Here is a 25001-nt window from a genome sequence, read left to right on the forward strand (position 1 = left end):
GGGCAGAGGAGAACCACTGGACATGAAGGGGAGGCCAAAATCGCAGGGCATGGAGGGGAGAATCACGGGACACGGATGGGAGCGCAGGGCAGAGGACGATCGCTGGACATGGAGGGGAGGGTAGGGCACAGGAGAATCGCGGGACACGGATGGGATGTGAGGAGAGAATCACGGGATACGGATGGGAGGGCAGGGCGGAGGAGAATCGCTGGATATGGAGGGGAGGCCAAAATCACAGGGCACGGGGGGGGGGGGGGGGGGGGGAGAGAATCGCGGGACACGAATGGGAGGGCAGAGGACAATCACTGGACATGGAGGGGAGGACAGAATAGCGGGACATCGAGGGGAGGGTAGGGCAGAGGAGAATTGCTGGACATGGAGAGTATGGGAGGCGAGGGGAGAATCGCAGGACACAGAGGGGAAGGGAGGGCAGGGCACAGGACAATCGCTGGACATGGAGGGGAGGATAGAATCGCTGAACATGGATGTGATGGGAGGAGAGTAGAGAATCGCGGGATACGGATGGGAGGGCAGGGCAGAGAATTGCTGGACATGGAAGAGATGGGAGGCGAGGGGAAAATCGTGGGAAACGGAGGGGAGGGCAGGGCACAGGACAATCGCTGGTCATGGAGGGGAGGACAGAATCGCGGGACATCGAGGGGAGGGCAGAGGAGAATCGCTGGGCATGGATGGGATGGGAGGAGAGAATCTCGGGATACGGATGGGAGAGCAGGGCAGAGGAGAATCGTTGGATATGGAGGGGATGGGAGGCGAGGGAAGAATTGCAGGACATGGAGGGGAGAATCGCGGGACATGGAGAGGAGGGCAGGGGAGAGAGGAGAATTCACTTAGACGAGAGCCTTCTTAGGGCCCGTTTCAATTTTGACAAAACGGCCTTTGTTGCATGTGTATATATATGTATATATATATATATATATATATATATATATCTCAAACATATAAACGGCGAGTGACCGAACTCACTCGCAAATGCGCAGTAAAGACCCTCTCTGTCCCGCCCCCGCATCAATACGTGATGACGGAGGCGGGACAGAGAGGGTCTCTACTGCGCAAGGGGAGGGACGAAACCGCCGTCGCTACCGCTCCCCCCCCCAAGGTCACCGCCACCCACTCTCCACCCTGGCCGGGCATTCGCTCTGCTATAGAAACAGCGCGGGAACGGAGCACACAGCTCAGCTGAGCTGCCGTCGCCTTCCTTCCCTGCCTGTGTCCCGCCCTCGTCACAGGCAGAGAAGGACGGCAGCTCATCTGAGCTGTGTGCTGCGTTCCCGCGCTGTTTCAATAGCGAAGCGAGGGCCCGGCCCGAGTGGAGGGGTGGCGGCGACTCCGGGGGGGGGGGGGGGGGGGGGGGGTGTAGCGGTGACCTCGGAGGAGTAGCGGCGAGCTCGGCTGCGGGGGGGGGGGGGGGGGGGCGGCCTTTCAAACCCCCCCCCCCCCCCCGTCCTATACTAGCCCATTTTTACGGGCTCAACGGCTAGTATCTATATATATATAAAACGATGTGTCAATGTGAACACTAGGCAAACAAATTCTCTTTATCAAACAATATTTTAATGAATTGTTTCATTTAATCTGACAATATGTTCATGCTTTCTTGGATGCTTCCTTCTGGAGTTTCTTAAGTTCATGCTTGATGATCTTGTTCCTCTGTGAAAAACACAAGCATAAAATACATGTTAGTGTGGAATTGTGAACATTAAATTGGTGTCATGACTGTTGTGCTACTAAATTCTGAACATGCAAAGCTAAAATATGTGCACATTTCTACAAATACTTTTTTTTGCAAATCAATTAGAACAGTAGTTATTTCATCATTATTAGGGCTATGATTCTAAGGGTTTACAAATTATAAACCTTTAGGAGTGTACTAAAGATTACTGGATATTGGTGTCTTCATGTCACAAAATTAAAAATTTTAGACATACTTTAGATGGTTTACATTTTTACCCTGTTCCAAGGCATTTAACACTCATGAATTATATTTTTATCAAAGTCACAAGCTTTGCTGCCCCTGGCTTGTTTTCTGGTTCAATTTGTCTTTTCCTCATTCTCTGATCTTGTCTCTATTCCATTCTCCTTCTGGTGTACTTTTTTCTTTTGTGGTTTAGTTCTTTCCCCTTCTTTCTTTCAGAGTGCATATCTTATTTTCTGTCAACAAGCAGGATCGAGTCAGGCACACAAGTGTCTTCCAACAATGCCAGAATGGAACTGATCTCCCAGAGCTCAGGACATAATGTAAAGTTTAGGTCATGTGTGGCCCTTCCTGTATAGCATCTCAGTTGCTCAATTTCGTTTTTTTTTTTCCTACTCAGGATTTCATCTCTACCCAAAATGTGGCAGAAAAATCCAGAGTCTGACACGCATACTAAATACCTCTTGTGTCCTGACCATGATCAAAAGGACTGTAAACAATATGCTTGAACATCTCTACAGGAACAAAGAGACCACCTTAAATCAATTAAGACAGTGTGTTTAGATGTTACAAAGCTGCTTCTAGGAAAATCTTATTAAAAGTTGACCTCTTCTGCACAGATTAGTTGAGAATCTTCCATGGATAAGCCATCCACTTTTATGCACACTGATCCTTGAAGTCCCATCATCCAAAGGGAAGATTCCCTTGATGTATCAAAGTTCACAGCCCAACTGCTTCTATTGCATCTGGAGAAGTTTGAGCAGGAACTGCTTGTTAGCAGCTTCAGCGAAAGCAAGTGCAAACAGTGCAGAGCAGATACTTCTACAATTAAGCAGAGGTGCTGACTCACTTTCTGCACAGCACAGCACATCAGTGAGAATGATATGTTTAGCGCAGACTATTTAACCCACATACTGATAGGAAGGGAGACATTTTGGGGGGGAGGAGGGACAGCCTCTCGATTCTACAATCCCATCCCCAACACCCCAAAAATAATCCCTGGTCTAGTGGAGCCTCCTTCTCCTTCCCTTATTTAGTAGGTTGACTCCTAACGGTGTGGAGAGTTCAAGAAACTCCAATAAACCACCAGGCATTTCTTTTTGGGTGTTTAGGAGACGGGGTCCCATTTGGGCCACCAGGAATCAAGAGTCATTTGAAGTGAAGTGACCCTTTTGCTCCCAGATGCATATTTATGCCAGTCCTAAGTTTGCATAAAGATTCAGTGTAAGGGAAGAATAAAAGGCTTGCCAAGGTTCAGGTGTGGGCGCAGGAAAAACTGAAGCACCCTTCTTGAGATTCTATAATTTTTTTTTTTTTTGGGGGGGGGGGGGGGGGGGGGGAGTAGCAGTAGGGGTGGATGTGCATCTCATATAGTAATCCCCTGGACCACAACAGATGGTGATGACATTACAAAAAGATGACAACAGAAAGAAAAAAAAATATTGTCCACTAGCTTATAGACTGCTGGTGATGTAAGCTTACCATTTTCTTTGCTTTCATGACCTTGTAACGATCAAAATCTGTCATCTTGGCTTTCTGTTAGAAGAAAAAAACAAAACTTGTTACCACAACCTAGCCATTTCCAGAGCTTAATAATGTAAGCTTAAACAATTTTAGCAATTCCAAAACATTTAAATCTTAAAGGGGTCATTCTCTCATGTACATAAATGATCTTTTCAAAGTTAACAAGTACAGTTTTAAATAATTAAACTTTAAGCTTGTGAATGCAACTCAAATGAGTATGTATTACTATTTACTTGCTATTCTTTCCAACCCAACAGAATTTGGAAAGAATTATACAAGAGTTCTATAATGTTCGTCTGTCCATCCAACCAACCAAGACAAAATAACTCTCTCAAACTGCCTCCACCTCAAATAACCCCCTACAAAGTACTGCATAACTAAAATTTACCCTACCTGTGCCACATTATATTCCACAAAATGCCTTTACCTCCTGAAACAGCCCCACACACCATAAACTGCCACATCCCCAAAACTCCTGCAACTTCCCCGTGATCCACACTATTACCCTTCCCCTTAGACTTGTTGCCCAAGTGTCTCCCCCCCCCCCCCCCCCCCCCCCCCCCCCCCCCCCAATACAACCCATGCCCCTTTATTTAATTTTCTTTGTTAATTCTACTCTGAAACTACTTCAAGAATCAGTTTTCTTATCGGCTGCTATGTGTACTGCCAAGTAAGATCTGCTGCTATGGGCAGGGCCTAATTAAGCACAGGACTTAGGTGGTTAGGATTGCCAAATGACTGGCTTTTAACAGAATCCAGAGGAAGTTTACACTGATGTCCAGAAAGTACAATGGATAGTTAATATGTCTGCCCCCTCCCCCACTCCGTGAGCCTGCCCTGCAGGTTTCCACTGTACCTAGCAGCAGAGACTATAGGTAGGATCCAGCCAATGGGAAGGGAATAGGGGTTAAGGACTGGAAGGCAGTTCTAGTAACAGGAAGGGAGGAAGTGATCTGGATGAGCTTTGTGCTGTAGATGTGAAGTTCCTACATCTAATGGGAAGCAGATTAAGGTACTGCACGTTTTAAACTGTCTCCCCCTCTTATCTTCTCCTTATCAGATACACAGAAAAACGTACACACATGTACACATTAATATGTACCTCCTTCCCCACACTCATGCATTTACATGCAGAGGAGTCAGAAAGATTTCCATGAACCACGCTCTGCATGTTTTCTTTACTTAAGGAAAGTAACACAGAAATATAATGTAACATCTTGCATAAGAAACATTTGTACATAAGCAACATACCTTTTCTCTTGCTTCAATTTTCTTTGCCCATCTTGTATTCGCCCACTTCTCATTGATATTTTCTTTCTCCCACGCAGCTCGAACATACTTCTGACGAGCACTAAAGTCAAAACAGAGCAGTCACAGTTATCCACACAACATACGCTAAAAATCAACTACAGCAACATTACTAAAGGTTGACGTACCAAAGATCTTAAACCTACCCAGCTAAAATAAGAAACTGAGGACATTCCATGTTATACCGAGGTGATAATTAGGGCTGCACTGATGGGTGATCTTAAATCTACACAACAAAGCCTATTCCTCCACATGCAGAGCACTCGTATTTTGCTCTTTGTATTACAGACACCAAGGGGATCACATATCAGCTATTAATGTGTTGTTGTAGGGATTTTTTTGTGTGTGTCATAGGGCTAAATTATATGTAATGAGCCCTGCAGCAAATAAATCTGTATTAATGACAGTAGCACATGTTGTTAGTAAGTGACCTTGAAAATGAGTGAGCCCATAAGTCATTCCACATTTTTGATGGACCCATTATTTTATGCAGTGCAGAAATAGAATTCCAGGCAGTCTTTGGGGCACTATTTGGAACATTTGCCAGAATGAGAGCACAGCAAATTCATGGACTTCAACAAAGTAATCAGTGTCTCTTGTACCCAACCACTAGAATAATCATGGTGAGTCTGAGGATGTTTATTAATGAGTTCACCTGAAAATGCTGAGAATGTGATTTTTAAAAACACTTTATAATAGTCAATCTGTTGTCATAGAATTATTTCTAACTAGTAAAAAAGGCCTGTTTCTGACAAATGAAACGGGCGCTAGCAAGGTTTTCCTCGGAGTGTGTATGTTTGAGTGTATTTGAGATTGACCGTGTGAGAGAGAAGGAATGAGAATCAGAGTGTATTCCAAGGGCCCATCACTCCCTCCTCCCTGCCAGTTCCAGGGTCATCCCCTCCCTCCCACCCCCAGGGTGCGTCTGAGTTTCAGGATCCCCCCACCCTCTGTCCCTCAGAGTCCTCACCGTCCCAGTTCCAGGGCCACCTTTCCTCCCAGTTGAAACAGCTGTAGACTTGTTTCTGATGGAGCAACAATTTAAAAACGACAATGTGGAGCAGCAGCTGCTAGGTTTGTTTGGTTTAGAGTGTATGGCAATGACAGCAGCGTGGGTGAGTAAAGGCAAGCTCCCAAGACTCTGGGAGGAGTTAGTTGTTTTAGTTGCAAGGAACTGTGCAACCCAGCTGACCTTGTTAATCACCCAGGGCAACCATTCCAGGTGCCTGAGAAAACAATGAGCTCCCTCAGCTATTTCTCTCTGCTTGTTTTAAGACTCTCTTTTGTGTACTTGCTAAACTAGATATCTATGCCACCTCAAGTTTCCGGCTGGAGGCTTCAATTAGAACATTGGAGGTGCCTTTTATATATAGAGATTTCAGCTTCCATCAGAGCCTTGCAATAGGATGGTGAAAAAATCCGGAGTTTCTGTGGGCGAGTACAAATATTGTATATGGAGACCAGCAGCTAATTACAAACGAATAATCTACAGAAAGAGGAGCTATCACCATGATAGCCCCTCCACATGGTTATATTTGAATTTTATTTAGCTGGGGTCTCCACCTGAATGTAATTAGGGTTTCTCATTTCCGGTTATATCTAGTAAACTCTGAAACTGTAATCTGATGACCAAATAGGTCAATGATACAGTTTTCAGGCAAGCGGCTTGGATGCAGGACACAGGTCCAGCAATAGCTCATTCTAATAAACTTCAGCCTCCCAGAAGCACGTGAGCTAATGGGAAGGGGGAAGGAATACCTTGAAGGGGGGGAAAAGGAAGGCATTATATATAAATGTGTAAATACATAGAAGAAACTGTGTGAGAAAATGTATTTGATGTAATTTTATGATTATGCAACTTAAAATTTATAAAATCTGGAGCAAAAAGTCATTAAAACAAACGGGGGGGGGGGGGGGGGGGGGGGGGGGGGGAGCTACAGGTGCTGTACATTCAGGCAGTGTCCAAGCTCTATGTGCATGGCATCCAGGTTAGCAGGCTACTGGGTATATGGCAGATACGGATCATATGGCCTATCCAGTCTGCTCATCTATGACATCTACGCTCCCTATCACGCCCTTAGGGGCCCTTTTATTAAGCAGAAATAAAACGTGGCCTGCGCTAGTGTGAAATTGGCATGCGCTGGGCCATTTTTTTTACTACTGCGGCGGGGTGAAAGGGCCTTTTTTTAAATTAGGTCAGTAAATGGATATGCGCTAATATTAAAAGTAGCGTGCAGCTATTTTCTGCCTGAGCCCTTACCACCACCTATTTACTTGGGAGTAAGGGCTCAAGCGCTACTCATACGGTAATCAGGTAGTGTGTGGCAATATGGCTGCAATGTCAATTACCGCCGGGAAAGTCCCCTGCCGTAGAAAATTATCCTCTACAACAGGAAACTGCACAGATAAACTTCGGAACTACTGCCGTGCACCCACACTACCCCGGATGTAGGTTCAATCTGGTACGCCCTACCACAGCTTAGTAAAAGATCCTATGCACTTGTCCCAAACTTTCTTGAATTCAGACACTGTTTTAGTCTCCACCACCTCCACCAGGAGGCCATTCCATTAATTCATCACCCTTTCTGTGAAGTATATCCTCAAGTTACTTCTGAGTCTATCCCCTTTCACCTTCGTCTTATGCCTCCTTGTTCCAGAGCTTCCTTTCAATTGAAAGACTCGCCTGCTTTGCATTTATGTTATGTAAATATTTATATGTCTCTATCACATCTCCCCTCTCCTGCTTTTCTTCCAAAGTATATATAAATTGAGATCTTGACCACTGACCATCTCTCCCCTCTGGACCGACTCCATCCTGTTTATATCTCCATAATTGCACACAATATTCTAAATGAGGTCTCACCAGAGTCTTGTACAGGGGCATCATCACCTTTTTCCTACTGGTCATTCCTCTCCCTATACAAACATCCTTCTACCTTTCACCATCATCTTGTCTGTTTGGCCACCTTAAGATCATCACATACGATCACACCCAAGTCCTGCTCATCTTTAGTGCACAAAATGATTTAGTTCTTATACAGGAGAAACTGTGGTATTGGTGGAGGGCCATAAATCTATCAAACAGGGCTCATTGTACAACTGGAGCAAATAGGATCAAATGTTTATTGTGAAGTGAAGAATTTAGTGTGATTGTGGATGACCAGCTGTCTTTCAAGAAAGACATATCTTTTATATTGAGTATCTTCTTTTTCCAAACTTTGGCTTTACGGTGGCTGAAATATTTTCTTTCTGGGGACAATTTACATCTTGTAATGAAAACATTGGTCCTCACCAAACTAAATTATTTTAACGTGCATGTTGGGAGTGCCCAACATATATATTCAGCTGTTAGAACTGATTCAAAATACAGCTGCTTGCCTTTTGATATGATGTACACTGACAGGGCATGTACCTCCTATTTAATGCGGTTCCCTGTTCCTTACCTTTGAACCATCAGGCCATTGTAGCCTAAGGCCTTCCTATAGTACAACTGTACACTCTTAATACGACACTGTGTTCTATAATCTGTTAAAGGTGTCAGATAATAATGAAGGAAGGTGGTCAGTAAATAGATCCAGGGCATTCACCTGTGCTGTTCTCCGTTTGCGAAATGAACCCGTCTTGGATTCGAGGAGAAAGATGGATTATTTAAAACTTTACAAGGGAAAAAAAAAGTATTTTGTGAAGAGGTCTTTAAGGATTATTTATGAAGTCAAGTTATGGTACTGAGGGACTTTTTATGAAGTTCTGTGGATTGTTATGTGTCTTATTAGGTATGTTTTATTGCAACCTGCAATTTTTTTGTGAAATAAACATGGGACTGCTGTTGGTGATGAGAGGTATGAAACAGAATACTGAGCACGATGAATTGGACCCTCACCCCAATACCCCTCCAGTGGTCACTGACCCCACCCCCCCCCCCCCCCCCCCCAAAAAAAATATGAGAATAAAAATATGACATACCAGCCTCTACAACAGCCTCAGATGTTAAAGTCAGGTCTAGCAGTATGCAGGTCTCTGGAATAGTGTAGTGGTGGGTGCAGTGCACTATGGAGTGAAGGACACGGGTCCCTATCTCCCTCTACCTATCACACTTGTGGTAAAAACTGTGACCCCCCTCCCAAAGTCACCATAAGGGCTTTTGTAGTGTTGTACAGTGGGGGGGTAGTGGGTTTTGGAGGGCTCTGGGGACAAGATAAGGAGCAAAGGTGAGATGTGTACATGGTAGCATTTTAATGAAGTGAATAGAAGTGCCCTCTAGGGTGCCCCATTATTCTCCTGGGATGTCCGGGGACCAGTGTACTAAAAATGCCTGCTCCTCCTCCATCTCAATGGCATGATTTTATGTTTTGCATAGGTTTTTTTTCTCTTTCGAAAATGGACCAATAACAAAACGTCCAAAGCATAAAACTGAAACAGTATTTTAGAAAAAAAAAAAGGAAGACTTTTTCTTTTTTTGAAAATGACCTTATTTCCTATTTGGATTTTGCACGTTTGCAAAACGCCCAACGTCGGACTTAGATGCACTATCGAAAATGTCCCTCCATCAGTTAGATTTAGTAACCTAACAACCAAATCAAATTATTTTTATGATGTCACTGCAAAACTGCCCGAAAAAATGTTGACTTGGCTATGAATATATAAACAATACATTTTCCAGGAAAGCCATGATTTAAATCAAGGCACACTGACCACAAATCAACCTGCCACAAAGCATTCAGCCCGACTCTAATTAGAGGGTGTGATCTTGCTTCTAACAGGTATCTGTATGGACTAATCACGGTCAAAATAACCAACCTGTGTGGAAACTTGAGAACAAAGTCAGTAAGCTGCATGCACTTGAAGGGCATTGCCTGTCGTCTTACACCACTGCAGGGGCCATCAACAAGTGCCTGAAAACAAGAAAAATAGTTAAAAGCCGTTTGTACACAATGAATTATTTCTTCAGTGCATTTTCAAACACCATAAAAAAAAGACACCTGAATCTAACATTTCTTCACTGAGGGGGTCACTTACTAGCACTTAGTACTTGTATGTAATATGAGAATCACTCTGGGTGTCCCACAGAAAAGTGGTAATACCAAGAATCTGAAACATATACATGTGTGTTATTTACTGCAGAGATGTTCTTTTCGTAAACAACTCCCCCACTTTTTAAATATACTCTTAAAAACAGAAAAACATACAATACCTTACTAGACTTCAGATTCATGTACATTTTACACACAAGTACAATTCAAAATGCAGGAGTCTGATTTACTGATCCACACAAAACACTCTACTCTTTCAATGTGAAAAAACAAATATTCAGAAATATTCAACAAGTCATTAGGAACTAGAAAACCACAAATTCTTTGCAGCGAGTCTCACACCCTTTGTCACAGCAAACCCAAACTCACTCCTGTTCCAAAAGCTGCCATAACACGGCTCACAGGGAGTCTTCTACAAAGGCACGCTAGCTTTTTTAGCGTGTGCTAAATGCTAAAGACACCCAGACACACAGGTTTTCAGGATTACTACAATGAATAGTGCATGCAAATTTCTCTCATGCACATTCACTGTGGATATCCTGAAAACCTGACTGGCTGGGCATGTCCCTAAGAACTGGTATAAGAGAAATTTGCATGCATCAAAAGCAATACATGCAAATCAATCTCCATTGCAGATATCCTGAAAACCCAAGTAGCTGGGGTTTCCCCAGAACAGGTTCGGGAACTGTAGAACTACAGAGATCTTTGGCTAAGACTGAGAAAATATGACCTATACGTGAAAGTTGCAAGCAGGAAACCACTGCTGAAGAAAAGCCATAAGATATACTACAAAGGGCTAGATTCTAAATATGGTGCCTAAAATATCCATGCAGAAATAAGCTTATTCTATAAAATTAAGGCATGGTATATAGAATACGTGTTATCAATACTGCAGCACCTAAAGCAACACACATTCATTTATGCCAATAAAAACCTGGTGTAAATCCATGCATGTAGATTTAGGCACATTAAGGTGTATTTTGTAATTGCGTGCGTAACTGTTGGGAGCACCCACAGAATGCCCATAAACACACCCCTTTTCAGCCATGCACGTTTATTTTGAACTGTGCGCTTTGAAATTTAGGCGCAGTTCTTTACAGAATATGCTTACCAATTACAGCGCATAAATTGTAATTATTGCCAATTAGCGCTCGTTATTAAGTGCTGTTAAAAATGCTAATTTATCTTGCTCCACCAATTAAATTACATGCTTATCTCCGCGAGAATCTAGGTGGAATACATAGAATCTGGGGGATAGTGTCTGAAAAGAAACACTTGGGTATCTATGTATAGATATAGAAGCAAGTTTTATGGTTTGATGAGACCAAAGTGGAACTTTTTCGTGTCCATACTAAGAAATACACAAGACATGAAACAAACAACACAGAGACAATTATGACCGGTCTAGTTTATCCATTTACACCACCCCACTAAGATCTACAATACTTTCCTCTCCTTCAAGAGATCCTCTGTACTTATCCCATGCTTTCCTGAATTCACATACCCCCTTCATCTCCACTGGGAGGCTGTGCCATCCATCCACCACTCTTTCCATAAAGAAATATTTCCTTATATTACTCCTGAGTCTACCCCCTTCACCTTCATCCTATGACCCCTTGCTCCAGAACTTCTTTTTAACTGAAAAAGGTATTGAAATGTCTCTCTCATATCTCCCTTCTCTTGCCTTTCCTCCAAAGTCATACTTTGATCTTTAAGTCTGTCCCCATACGCCCTATGACAAAGGGAACTGACCAGTTTAGCAGCCATCCTCTGTACTGACATTCTGTTTATAACTCTAAAACTGCACACATTAATTCAAATGATGTCTCACCAGAAAACTAAGTAACAGTATCATCACCTTTTTTTCTGCTAGCCATTCCTCGCCTTATGCACCCATTCTTCTGACTTCGCCTTTTTTATCTATTTGACACACTTTAAGATCATGTCTGAAAATCCTCAAGCTCCGCTATTCTTTCCTGCAGAAAATTCACCCGCTATACTGTAATATTCCATAATGAATATGCATAAGAAAAAATTAATTCTTAATAATTTTCTTTCCATTAGTCCCAACAGATCAATCCAGAGACTTGTGGGTTGTGTCCCTCTACCAGCAGGTGGAGATAGAGAGAAACTCCGAGGTTTGCTATATGTGGACCTGAGCAGCCAAGTAAACCACAGTATGAACGATACCAAAGCAGTGGAATGGAAACAATAGAAAACTCTCCTGACATTGTCAGACCAAATGCCCAACATACTTCCACCACTTCTATATTTATTCATTATTTAATCAAATGAAGGAACATTCAGAACAACAGAACCCAAAAAAACTAACCAACCAAAACAAAACCGCAGACAGTAAATCCAGGGGGGCCTCTGGTTTTATCTATTGGGACTAACGGAAAGAAAATTATCAGGTAAGAATTTTTCCTCCCATAGCGTCCCACAGATCAATCCAGAAACTTGTGGGATGTACCCAAGCAGTCCTCAAGAAGGGCGGGGCACCCCCAACCCTGCAGAAATCACAGACGAGCCAAACCCCGTATCTTGCTGAGCTGCCACATCCACCCGACAATGACGAGTGAACGTAAGGACCGAAGCCCATGTAACGGCTCTGCAGATATCTTACAAAGAAACCAAACGGGTCTCTCCATAGAAGGAAACCTGAGCTCTATTATAATGAGCACGAACTTGCGTAGGGGCTTGCTTGCTTGCCCAATGCCACGTATGCCGAAGAGATGGCCTCCTGCAACCAACGGGCTATGGTGGCCTTGGAAGCCATATGACTCTTCTTACTGTCCTCAAAAAGGACGAAGAGATGGTCAGAAAGACGAAATTCATTCATCACCTCCAAATACCTGAGAAGAGCCCGTCTCACTTCGAGGCAGTGAAGAGCCTGGAACTGCTCGGGGTAATCTTCCCGGCGAAAAGCCGGCAAATGCAGGGACTGCCCCAAGTGGAAACGAGAAACCACCTTGGGCAAAAACGAAGGAACTGTCCTAATCGATACCCCCGCCTCCGTAAAACGTGGGAAGGGGTCTCTGCAAGAAAGAGACTGCAACCCTGAAATTCTCCGAGCCGAAGTAATGGCTACTAGGAAAATCGACTTCAAGGTGAGATCCTTAACCCTAATCCTCGATAAGGGTCCGAAAGGAAGACACTGAAGCACTTTGAGAACTAGATTAAGGTTCCAGGATGGCAGAACTGGCACATGAAGAGGACGCAACCGATTTTCGCCCCTCAAGAAACAAACCACATCCGGGTGGGAGGCGATTGAGGTCCCCTGTAGCCTGCCTCTAAAGCATGCCAGAGCTGCCACCTGCACCTTAAGAGAACTCAAGGAGAGTGATTTCTGTACACCCTCCTGAAGAAATGCGAGGATAACCAATACTGATGCAGAAACAGCTGACAATCCCGAACTCGCACATCACGAATCAAAGGTACGTCACACCCTAGCATAAGCTAGCGAGGTGGATCTTTTCCGAGCCTGCAGCATCGTAGCGATAACCGCGTCCGGCTACCCTTTCCTTCTCAACTTCGCCAGGCCGTCAGACCAAAGGGGGAGCGATCCTCCATTGTGACTGGTCCCTGCAGGAGGAGACCGTCCTGCGCCGGAAGCCGGAGAGGACGATCGAACAGGAGCCGGACCTTATCTGCGTACCAGAGACGTCTGGGCCAATCCAGGGCTACCATGATCACTCGACCGGGATGACTGTGAATGCGAATCAGTAACCTGCCCACCATCGGCCATGGGGGAAAGGCACAGAGTAGGTCCCCAGGCCAAGGCTGAAGAAGAGAATTGATGTCTTCCGAGCCCAGCTCTCTTCCCCCGCTGAAGAAACAGGGAACCTAAGCATTGAATGTGGTGGCCATTGTCCACCATCGGCATCCCCCAACGAGCAGTTATCTGATCGAAGGCCAGAGGGGAGAGTGTCCACTCTCCCGGCTCCAAGTGGTGGCGACTGAGAAAGTCCACTTGCACATTCTGTGACCCTGCTATATGCGCCGCTGTCAAGCAAGAGAGATGAGTCTCTGCCCAATGGCTGATCAGAGCCGCCTCGCGCACTAGTGGTGCACTCCTGATGATTCATGTAGGCAACCGCTGTCGCATTGTCCGAGAGAACTCGAACTGGGCAACCGCGGAGAAGAGACAGAAACTCCTGAAGATCCAGACGAATCGCCCGCAACTCCATGTGGTTGATGGACCATGATGCCCCCGTCAAGGTCCAAATGCCCTGGGCCATCAGTTGGAGGTAATGAGCCTCCCAGCCAGACAGTGACCCATCCGTGGTCACAGTCTTCCATTCCGGGGTTGCCAGGGGAATGCCCAACACCAGATTCTTTTGAATGAACCACCAATGCAGGATTGTGTGCAGACGGGTCGAACATGGCACCCGAACCTTGTAATCCTCTGAGAGCAGAGACCACCAGCTCAGAAGGTGCCACTGGAGGGGGCGCATGTGAGCTGTGGCGCACTTTACGACATCCAGGGTGGAGGCCATGGAACCTAGAACTTGTACATAGTCCCAAGCCCGTGGGTTCGGAGTTTGAAACAGAGCTCGCAACTGACCCTGTAACCACTGTGCTCAAGCTGAAGGAAGAGACACTATCCCTGTTCGGGTATCGAACCACACTCCCAAGTATTCCAGTTTCTGGGAAGGCATCAGGCTGCACTTTGGGAAGTTGATCACCCAACCAAGCGATTGAAGTAACCCGACCACTCTGTTGGTTGCCCGCCGACTCTCCTCAAAATAAGATGCCCGCACAAGCCAGCTGTCTAGACACAGGGATGGGCCTGAATCCTTTCCTTCCAGCGATAGGCCGCCACTACAACAAGGACCTTGGAAAAGGTCCAAGGCGCTGTGGCTAGGACGAAGGGCATCACCTTGAATTGAAAATGACGACTGAGCACTGCAAAACGAAAAAAACACCTGTGGGGAGGCCAAATTGGAATGTGTAAATAGGTCTCTTTGAGATCGAGAGACATGCAGAAATGCCAAACCCGTAAGGACCTGTTGACGCACTTGAGATCTAGGACGGGTCGCAAAGAATCGCCCTTTTTTGGTACCACAAAATAAATGGAATATCGACAGCACCTTCTTTCTGCTGGGAGTACTGGCTGGACGTCACCCAGTCGTTGCAAGCTGAGGAGGGTGTGACGAACCGCCCGCCCCTTAGCAGATTTGCAAGGAGATTCCAGAAAAGACTATACTAACTTGTAGCCATCTCTGATAACCTCCAAGACCCATCCATCATATGTTACCCTGGTCCACTCCACCAGGAATAGACAGCCTGCCCCCAATAACCAGCTGGAGATTGACCATGGCCCCATCACAGGGCAGACCTGGCTGCAGGCTGGGTTCTGTTACCGGAGAGGAAGGCCCACCTGTCACCCCGAAAGGGCTGAGACCTCTGAGAAAATCTTGCCCTCTGAAAAGAGGCCCTGCGACCTGAACGGTAATGCCGGGCATCCCTAAACTTAGGTCTAGGTCCCGCCGGTTGCACAGACTTGTACCTGTTTTCTGTGATTAAGGAATTCACCGCAGGGACCTGCAGCAAGTCTAAATCAGCAGCAGGCAGCACTTAAAGACACAACATAGCTCTAGCAACCTTAAGCCCACTGTCTGGCGTATCCCACTGCACCAAAATAAGGATCTTCATGGCCTCATGTACATGAAAGGAACGAGGTGGGCATTTGGTGCCAGACATGAGAGGGCACCGGACCTGTTCCCCCTGACGAATCAGGGGGTGAAATGGCCAAAACCTCAAAAGCCCGAACAATCAGGGAGGGCTCTTGCTCTTCCCTGCGAAAAAAGCGGGCAGCCGTAGGATCATCCCCCTCCTCAGAAGGCAGGGAGACCTCATCTGCTAAATCCAATAATTCTGAGGGAGAGCCCGCACACAAAACCGGGCCATCTGTGTCAGATAGCTCCTCAGGGTCCAAGGACTCCACCCGGGGACGTATGGGAAGGAAAGACTGAGAGGCTGCAGCAACCGAAGTTTGCTGAGCAAGAGACGGGGCTGCCTGAAGAGACGCTCCTGACTTCTTCAGAAGAAAGGCATTGTGCATTAAACAAAATCCGAGGGAAAAAGGAACCAAAAGGGACTCCCCTGCTCCCTCTAAATTGTTTCCCTCCATCGGAGCCTGTGCCACAGAAGCGCACTGTGCCTCCTGTCAACCGCCACGTGCGGAGCGGGTTGCGTCAGAGGCGAAAATGGCGCCCGCCGACACACGCTGCACTAACTGCCCCAAGGAAACCGCCGAAACTATCCCCTGCGCTTCCGACTTACCGGACGCCTGAGGGGAACCCTCGTCGCGCTGATCACCCGATGCAGGCTAACAGCAGCAGGACTCACATTCCCCCGACGCTGCTCTCCGGCCCCCCGCACCAGGAGCTGCGCCTTGCAGCCTCAGAAGGCACTGACATGCTCCATAAACGCCTGCCCCAATTGACTCAGCACTTTGTCTAGCTCCTCCATATGATTAAATAAAAACAAAAGGCTCTTAAAGAGACGTTTACCTTTTTTTTTCAGGACAGAAAGGAAATACCCGATGAGGCCAACAGCCCCGGGCGATGGAGGAAAGGTAGGGGGAGACCAGGAGGGACCTGGAACCACCAGGTGTATACCACAAGCTGCAAACAGCCATTCAACCCCTGCCCTGTCTGTGCTAAACTAGGCCCAAAGGACACCAGTAGCCAGATCAAACCAGAGCGGCACACAGATGTCCCTCCACCTGCTAGATAGAGAGAATAGTGAGGTTTACTTGGCTGCACAGGTCCACATATAGCAAACCTCAAAGGTTCTCTCTATCTCTACCTGCTGCTAGGGGGACACAATCAACAAGTCTCTGGATTGATCTATGGGATGCTATGGAAGATAGATTTGCATATCAAGAAGGCAGTGCAGGCAAATTTCTCATGCATACTCACTGTGGAGAACCTGAAAACCCAATTGGTTGGGTGTGTCTTGAGGACTGGGTTGAGAAAAAGTGTACTAAGCAGTGTATTAACTGTGCTGTTAACAAGGTGGCTTAACAATGCATACTAATTCAAATGTTAAGTGCATAGCATGGAATACAAGCATGGAGCACACCTTCCCAATATTCTGTTCTGGGCTGGCAATGATTGTTCCCATATGCATGTATTTTACTATGGTTTATGTTCAAGTTTGACAATGAGAGCATCAACTGATTGCATTATGCTTTAAGGGGCCCTTTTACTAAGGCACGGTAGGGCTAAGGCAGGCCTAACACGTGCGCGGAGACATCCCGGGTAGTTTCCTGCTCATTGTGCACTAATCCCATAATGAAAAATATTTTTTATTTTCCAGTGTGGGAGGCGAGTAGGAGTGCCTGTGCTAATCAGGTAGTGTGGGCACACTATCGTGTGCTACCCAGTTAGCACGGGAGCCCTTACTGCCTCCTAAATAGGTGGCAATAAGGACTCCCGCAGTAATGGCCATTATAAAAAATATGGCAAAATGGCCATTTTACCATAGCATTAAAAGTGGCCGCAGCACACAGAAAACCCATGCGCTAACACTAGCACCGGCCACTTTTAAGTACAGCTTGGTAAAAGGATCCCTAAATGATCCATCCGGCTTTAATCAAAGAGGCATCTTTTTTAGCCAGTTCCTGGACATATGCACTCAGTGGCCTTATGATCAACGATATACTCAATTTCAGTCACTGCGGCTGCATATTTATTAATCATTTTATTTTTGAGGGCTGATTGTGCTGTTAATTCTAATTTCTGATGCACGATTATTTTAATTCTTTGAATATGTAAAACAAGTACATCTTTCCGCTGCAGTTTTGCCTATTATTAATTTATTTGAACTGTGCACTTTAGTTGTCAGTGCACTTACAATTTTCCATATCAGAAGAAGGATTCAATTGAGAATCAGGCACCTTGAATTGACCAGGTATATTTCATATTCATCAGAAACATCACTAAAACTTTTCTGGACATTGAATTGCTGTTTGCATAAAGGAACTATGACCTATGATTATAGTTTTGAACACTGAAAAATGCCTACCCCCCTCTACCCCATATAACTTATGTCCTGGCACTGATATGGAAATCCCTTTTTATATTTAAAATCTGATGTCTATCTAGGACAGAGGTGCACAGGTTTGGCCACCCAGAACTACAAACCAATCATGTTTTCAGTTATTTCCCTACTAAATATGCATTGCATAGTAAGCATGCAAATCTCTTACAATGAAAACCCAGCAGGTTTAGGGCCCTCAAGGGCTGAGCTTGTGCACTCCTACTGTAGGACACTTGCATCAGTACGACTGCTGCACTGCTTTCCTGGGCACACGTTCCCCATTTAAAACCAATAATCTAATCCATAACAAAGCTAGATGAGAAGTGTATTAAATTAGTTCAATGGGAAGGTGTCATCTTATTACCTATTTTTGTTTCATTTATTTATTGATTTTTAATTTAGTGAGTGGAATGTGTCAGTTTTTGACATTACATCTGCTATCTAATATTTTGCACAGTATAGAGGGACACACAACAGTTTTTATTTTTCTGATGCTGCACTTTATGCAGAGTCTGGTATCTTGGAGTTTCAGTTAAATATTTGTCTATATATTTCATTTTTTGTTATTTATTTAGATTTTGCTCACACCTTTGTAGTAGCTCACGATGATTTACATTCAGGTACTCTGGATATTTCTCTGTCCCAGGTGGGCTCACAATCTAAGTTTGTACCTGCGGCAATGGAAGGTTAAGTGACTTGCCCAAGATCACAAGAAGCAGCAGTGGGATTTGAACCAGCCACCTCTGGATTGCAAGACCAGTGCTCTAACCACTAGGCTACTCCAGCAGACAGGGGTGGAGGAGTGGCCTAGTGGTTAGGGTGGTGGACTTTGGTCCTGGGGAACTGAGTTCGATTCCCGGCACAGGCAGCTCCTTGTGACTCTGGGCAAGTCACTTAACCCTCCATTGCCCCATGTAAGCCGCATTGAGCCTGCCATGAATGGGAAAGCGCAGGGTACAAATGTAACAAAAATAAATAAAATAAGGGGTTACTTATTCTTTACTTGGTGAAGGGTGTTTTGTGTGTATGTGTATATATATATATATATATGAAATTAGAATGTGGTAGGTTTAAAACAAATCGGAGAAAGTTTTTCTTTACTCAGCGCGTAGTTAGACTCTGGAACTCACTGCCGGAGAAGGTAGTGACGGCAGCTGGCCTTGCTGACTTTAAAGGGGGTCTGGACAGATTTTTGAAGGAAAAGTCCATTGATCGTTATTAAATTTGGTTTTTTTTGCCAGGTTCTTGGGGCCTGGATTGGCCGCTGTCGGAGACAGAGTGCTGGGCTTGATGGACCTTTGGTCTTTTCCCAGCGTGGCGGTGCTTATGTGCAAGCACTGAATGTCTGAATAGAATGGATCCATACTAATATCACTTGTTCAGCTTTCCCAATAGGTGTATTGATGTTCTATTGCAATGTCCATAGGTAACCCTTGCTGTGTGATTCCTGGAAGTTAGTATGATAATGGACAAGTTTCTGGAAGAAAAGTCCATAGCATGCTATTGAGATAGACATGGGGAAGCCACTGCTTACCCTGGGATTAGAAGCATTAAATATTGCTACTATTTGGGTGTCTGCCAGGTAATTGTGGTTTGAATTGGCCACTGATGGAAACAGGATATTGGGATAGATGGACCACTGGTCTGACCCAGTATGGCTATTTTTATTTTCTTAAGGCAACTGTGCATACTGAGCTATTACACCAAATACTCACTACATATTTTGGAACATTGGTGACTTTACACCACCTAAGATGAGACATAACTAAGAGTACAAACATTACAATGCTTGGACATCCAAATTCAGAGAGATCAACATATTTTTAGCTCTAATGTAATTTCATTCATTCAAAACAAAAAAAAAAAAAAAAAAATCCTCTAAACTCTTGTGCAGTAAGATACACAACCAAATAATTTTTATATGCAATTTTTAACTTTACACTGGAGTGTCGATGTATGTCACTATCTTCTGGTCATAAATGAAACAGTGGTCAAGTCTTATTTTAAAAGTACACATTTCTTGCTGTTCTACATACCCTGTTCTGGTCGATAACATCAACAATTGCCACCAGCTTGCCTGCATGAGGGCCGAAGGAAATAAAAGCAACTCGGCCAATCTGGACGAAGCGCTTGAACACCTGCAGAGAAAACACTCTTTGGTAAGATTATCAACACATAAGGCTCGATATAATAAAGTGTGACAAAACTTTTTTTTTTTTTGGGGGGGGGGGGGGCATTTTTCTAGTAAACTTTCTGCGAAGCCCCATTTTGCACTAGGGTTCATATAACTACTAAGGTTTATGTAACCACTATATCAACGAGCTACTGCAAATGTATGTAGAGAAGCTCATTACTATGGCTTTCTGCAAAATGGATTTGTGAGAAAAGCTCTGTGGACCCTTCTTCACAAGGACTCCCCCACCCCCCAAAAAATTAATTATATCTTAAGATGTTCAGTTATTTTTCTCTAGGGTATGGAGCAAGCATCATGTAGCAGCAAGTTGTATTTAAAGAGATTGCTTGCACTGATTTAGAGTATATATGATACAGACGTTCAAATACTTAAAAGGTATCACTACAAATACAAATCTTAAAGGGGAAGAAATGGAACTAGAGGCCAAAATCAAGTTTGCAGGGTGGCAGACTTTAGAGTAACATCAGGAAATGCTTTCACACGGAGAAGGTGATGGTGAGAAAAACAGTGATCAAATTCAAAAATGCACTTGCTAAACACAGAGGATCTCTATACAGAAAGAGGATGGAATCAAAGAATAACTTAACTGACCTTCACATTTTAAACAGGGCATAACCTGCACAGAGCAGCTGGTACAACTCTGGAGATTTTGTTCGGAAGACTGAATGTATCCTACCTGCTGTCATTTACTATGTTACTGTACTATTGGCTCTGATGGACTGTAGGATCTCATATACCAAAATGCGCAAAATTCCAAAAAACTATGAAATTATCTGATTTTAGGTATTTTGCAGTATTTATCACATGAAGCAGCTTTTATAAAGTCACTTTGTTAAAATGTGTGTCACGGTAGTAAACTTTCCCACAAAGCCTGTTTCATTTCAAAATTTATTTAACTTTACCATTGAGCTGCTATGATACAGAATCATGGAAAGCAACTAATTGCAAAAAGTAATACACACAAAAGGCCTCACTGGACCATTTTCACAAAAAAATAACAATAAAAATGAACTACCTCTCTAGAGGTATGGTTATTTTTTTCCCCTGAAGATTCTGTGAAAATATTTTTTCAAAGTGGCAGCCAGCATTAAAAGGGGTGACACAGAGTTCCCTCTCTCTCTGGTGGCTAGAGAACCCAAAACATTTCTGATTGCCCCAAAGCAGGGCACAGAGGTCAGTCCTCACTTCCTTTTATGCTTTGCATTGAAAAAGAGATCTTAAAATACCTCCCCCCCCCTTTCAAAAAAATCCCTGCTCAATAAATTAATCTGAATCTCTGCCCTCTGACTCACCCTCAGTGGTCCATAAGTGGGTTGGGGTTAGACAATGAGAGCAGGAGAATCACCACTTGCTCCTGCCCTGGTGGCTGTCTTTATGAAAACGGCATTGCTCAACCTCTAGAGGTAATACTACAAGACTACAACTAGGGGTCAAACAACTCCATTGTCACAGAGGCAGCTCCCTCCAGAGCCCTGAAATTTGGGTCCAAAGAGAGGGCAGACCCTCAAATTAATTTAAGGTGTGGGGCTTCAAATTTCTGAGGAAGGAGGGCACATCACCCATCTCCATCTAGGATCTGATCTTAAACACCACTCTCCTCAACTGTACGTATCAGCCACTTCCACCATGGGATAGTGATTTCTCACACAGTCACATGCGTGCAAGAAATTCAAAATTCAAAGGACATTTTAGCATAGGGGATGTAAATGAGTCACATTTCATCTTTTCATTAAGTATCTTATCTTGTTGGGCAGACTGGGTGGACCGTGCAGGTCTTTTTCTGCCATCATCTACTATGTTACTATGAGGCATATTTTCAAAGCACTTAGCCTTCCAAAGTTCCATAGGTTTCTATGGAACTTTAGAAGGCTAAGTGCTTTGAAAATGAGCTTGTATGTATCACAAAACCATGTACTACCCATATTCATTTCTAAGAGAAACAAGCATGGGACACGATACCCAGGTTCCAGGCTAGACGTTTTGGGGCAGTCCTGGTTTTGAACTTCCATTCCAAAATAGTGTGGTATTTGTGGTTCCTGATTCTGCCCATTTGAAAGCAGTGCTGCAAGTTTCATAATGCATCAGGATGGCCCAATATTTCCAGCCTAGAACTGGGTAACTTGGCATCTCTGCATTATTTACTTATTGAAAATATCCGTATTAGCACCACATCAGCAACTTATCTCTCAGCAGTAAAAAGCCGAAACTTGACCAAAACTTTCCCCATTCCCAAAACAGCCCATACCGCAACCGTAGCTTATCATTCGCGGCACAGCAACCCGGCAATGAGAATCGCAGGCCGCATCCAGGCAGATCATCTCGACCCCGAGAGCAGTAGCAATTTGAAAACCGAGGCCACCGCTCACAACGTGACTAGCATGCGTTTGCTCTGGGGATAAAAAAATATATAGAGAGACCAGCGCAGGTAAGGCCGCAATCTTCTTCCACGTTTCAGATCCATACGTTGATCCCTGCCTTACTACGCTGTTCACGCACTTTCCACTGCTTCGCTCCCGCTTAGTTGCCGATATTTGCTCTCAAGAACCCGTTCCCCCACACTCACCATGATGGCGATCCGAACAGAAGAGGGAGATCCACTTCCGCTCTTCTAGCCAGAGGACCTCCTTGCAACTGACTACTGCGCACTGCGCAGGCGCCCAATCACGAGAAAGGCGGAAGTGGGAGGTACGCATGCGCGCTGAGAGGAGGCACCTGAACAAAGAGGTTAGTTTGAGCCTTTGGGTAGATAGAACAGGAGACGAAGTAACGTGAAAACGTTGAAGCGTAGTAGGGTACTCTCTGTTTCTTCTTCCTCGCTAGCCGTCCTTCTGCGTACACTCAAAACAAAACCAAACTTATGTGCTGCTGCTGCCTCCAAGTTGTCGTTCTTTATTGTTGGTAGCATTTTTGTTTGATCGCGCTTATATTTTCAAACATGCCAGCTTGTGCAGCATACGGATGCACACAGAGGAAGTATAATAAGGGAATACTACTACTACTACTAACTAGCATTTCTAAAGCGCTACTAGGGTTACGCAGCGCTGTACAATTTAAACATAGAAGGACAGTCCCTGCTCAAAGAGCTTACTTGTCATAGGTAGAGTAACAATTTGTTTAAATCGTAATCAGTGTTTCATTTGGAGGAGCTGGTTATAGGGACATCCTAGCATGTGTTATATTTGTGCAGACATTTTTTTTCTCCTGGTAAAGGGCCACTAAAAAGTCAACATGTTAGGAGAATCAGGTGCTCAACATTCAGAATTTCTATCTATTTGTTTATTTATGACTTTTATTTCCCACATTAAACATGAATTAAGTTGAAACTTTGGAGCATTTAAAACAAAAATTTCCCTGTGCTTACATCAAAATAAAAAGATGGCTTGTGGGAACTTGCTTCTTTTGTTTTGTGGATTGCAGTGGCATATTATACAAATGTACTTGATATTTTTATCACTACTATTTAAAAGATAGATATTGAATAATTAGGGCATAGCTACCTTCATGCAGAAATCCAGAGTCAGTCTAAATGTGCCAAAATCGTCCAGTTCAGCACACTATTAGCCACCAAGTTCATACAAAATTATGTTCAGCAGCGGGAAATAAATCTGTTGGCCAAGGGGGCTTGCTATGTGAATATTTTATCACTGTTTCATTATTGCTACCAAGTATTACATATTAAAGGCATTTGCTTTAAACTTTGTTTTAATTTGTTTATACAGACCTTGCATGCATATGGTTTTGCTTGGTTTGAAAATACATCTCCATCTGTGCAAGTACCTGCATATCTGCTAATCAACATAAGTGGATTGAAAAGTGGACTGTCATGTTACATCTGTTATTTAGAAAAAAGATTTTAATATATGGTAGGCAGGGAGGTTGATGCTGTGATGTGTAATGACGAGTGTCTAGTTTGTTTCTGAAGGTTTCCAGTGAAAGGCACAGCATCACTGAAATACTGAGCACTATAAATTAAAAATAATTTTAAATTTTGGTTTTATTTGTTAATTTTGTTTAAGGGGTGAGTTTAGAAAGATATGTTAATATAGAAACTAGGCAAGCCAGGTTTAAATCAAACCCACTAATGGTTACAACAAGTATGGGATACAATTAAAATGGGAAAACTGACATATTTATTAAAAGATTATGTCAAAAAGTTTTTGTGTTGCAATACATTTTTATTCAATTTTGTACTATAGTGTAACAGAAGAAATATTTATTTATTTATTTGTTACATTTATATCCCACATTTTCCCACCTATTTGTAGGCTCAATGTGGCTTACATAGTACCGGAGAGGCATTACAGACTCCGGTGTAAACAAATACAAAGTGATGTTGTGGTAAAATAAAGTTCATGTGGCACAGCCACACTAGGGAATCGTACAATGGAAGAGTTGTGTTATGTCCATTACATTCTTTAGTTTTGTTGTGTTGCAGAGATCAGGCATTTATGTTGGATCGGTAGGGTATGCCTGGAACCTTGAATTAAAAAACAACCTTTATAATTTCTAAATGCAAACTTTCCCCCCCTGTTTACTAAGCAGTGCTAGCGACACAGCCCATTCAAAGTGAATGGGCTGTTTCGGCATTAGTGCATGGCAGCTGCTAGCATGGATTAGTAAATGGGGGGGGGGGGGGAGTTATTTGAAATTGCATCATAATTTTTTTAAGTCTAAGTTTCTTTATTCAAAAATTTTGGCAAGGTACATAAAAAGAGCAGTAAACACTAACATGAAACAACAGCAGAAAGCCATGATAGTATTTACTGGGTACTGCCCTCCGCTATGCAGTCCTCCTCCACTTGCTGCCCTGAGCCGACGGTGGCCAGCGTTTCGCTGCTTCTTTAGGGTCTCAGGCTGCAAATTGGGAACCTGCCGAGCTCTCCACGGCAGCGTACGCTGGCCACCGTCGGCTCAGGGCAGCAAGTGGAGGAGGACCGCATAGCGGAGAGCAGTACCCAGT

The 25001-nt window shown here is 44.1% G+C and overlaps 1 protein-coding gene across 1 annotated transcript; it reads right to left on the bottom strand.

The window, feature by feature from the left end:
- Positions 1-1550: 1550 nt before the first annotated feature.
- On the bottom strand, positions 1551-22700 carry RPL14 (ribosomal protein L14). Its single transcript, XM_030206184.1, has 6 exons — positions 22605-22700; positions 19884-19985; positions 9563-9657; positions 4709-4808; positions 3416-3469; positions 1551-1668 (listed from the first exon to the last, which is right to left on the bottom strand). The coding sequence occupies exons 1-6, from the start codon at positions 22605-22607 to the stop codon at positions 1606-1608; spliced, it is 417 nt and encodes a 138-aa protein (XP_030062044.1). The 5' UTR covers positions 22608-22700; the 3' UTR covers positions 1551-1605.
- Between the last annotated feature and the right edge of the window lie 2301 nt (positions 22701-25001).

Source organism: Microcaecilia unicolor, chromosome 1 (genome assembly GCF_901765095.1).
Source record: "Microcaecilia unicolor chromosome 1, aMicUni1.1, whole genome shotgun sequence".
NCBI lineage: Eukaryota > Metazoa > Chordata > Amphibia > Gymnophiona > Siphonopidae > Microcaecilia > Microcaecilia unicolor.

What these genes read in the sequence shown, in the direction of transcription:
- RPL14 (XM_030206184.1), bottom strand. An exon ending in ATGTTATCGACCAGAACAGG is followed by an intron (nt 9,658 to 19,883) that starts GTATGTAGAACA and finishes TCTTGTTTTCAG; the next exon opens with GCACTTGTTGATGGCCCCTG. An exon ending in GTTCTCAAGTTTCCACACAG is followed by an intron (nt 4,809 to 9,562) that starts GTTGGTTATTTT and finishes TTTTGACTTTAG; the next exon opens with TGCTCGTCAGAAGTATGTTC.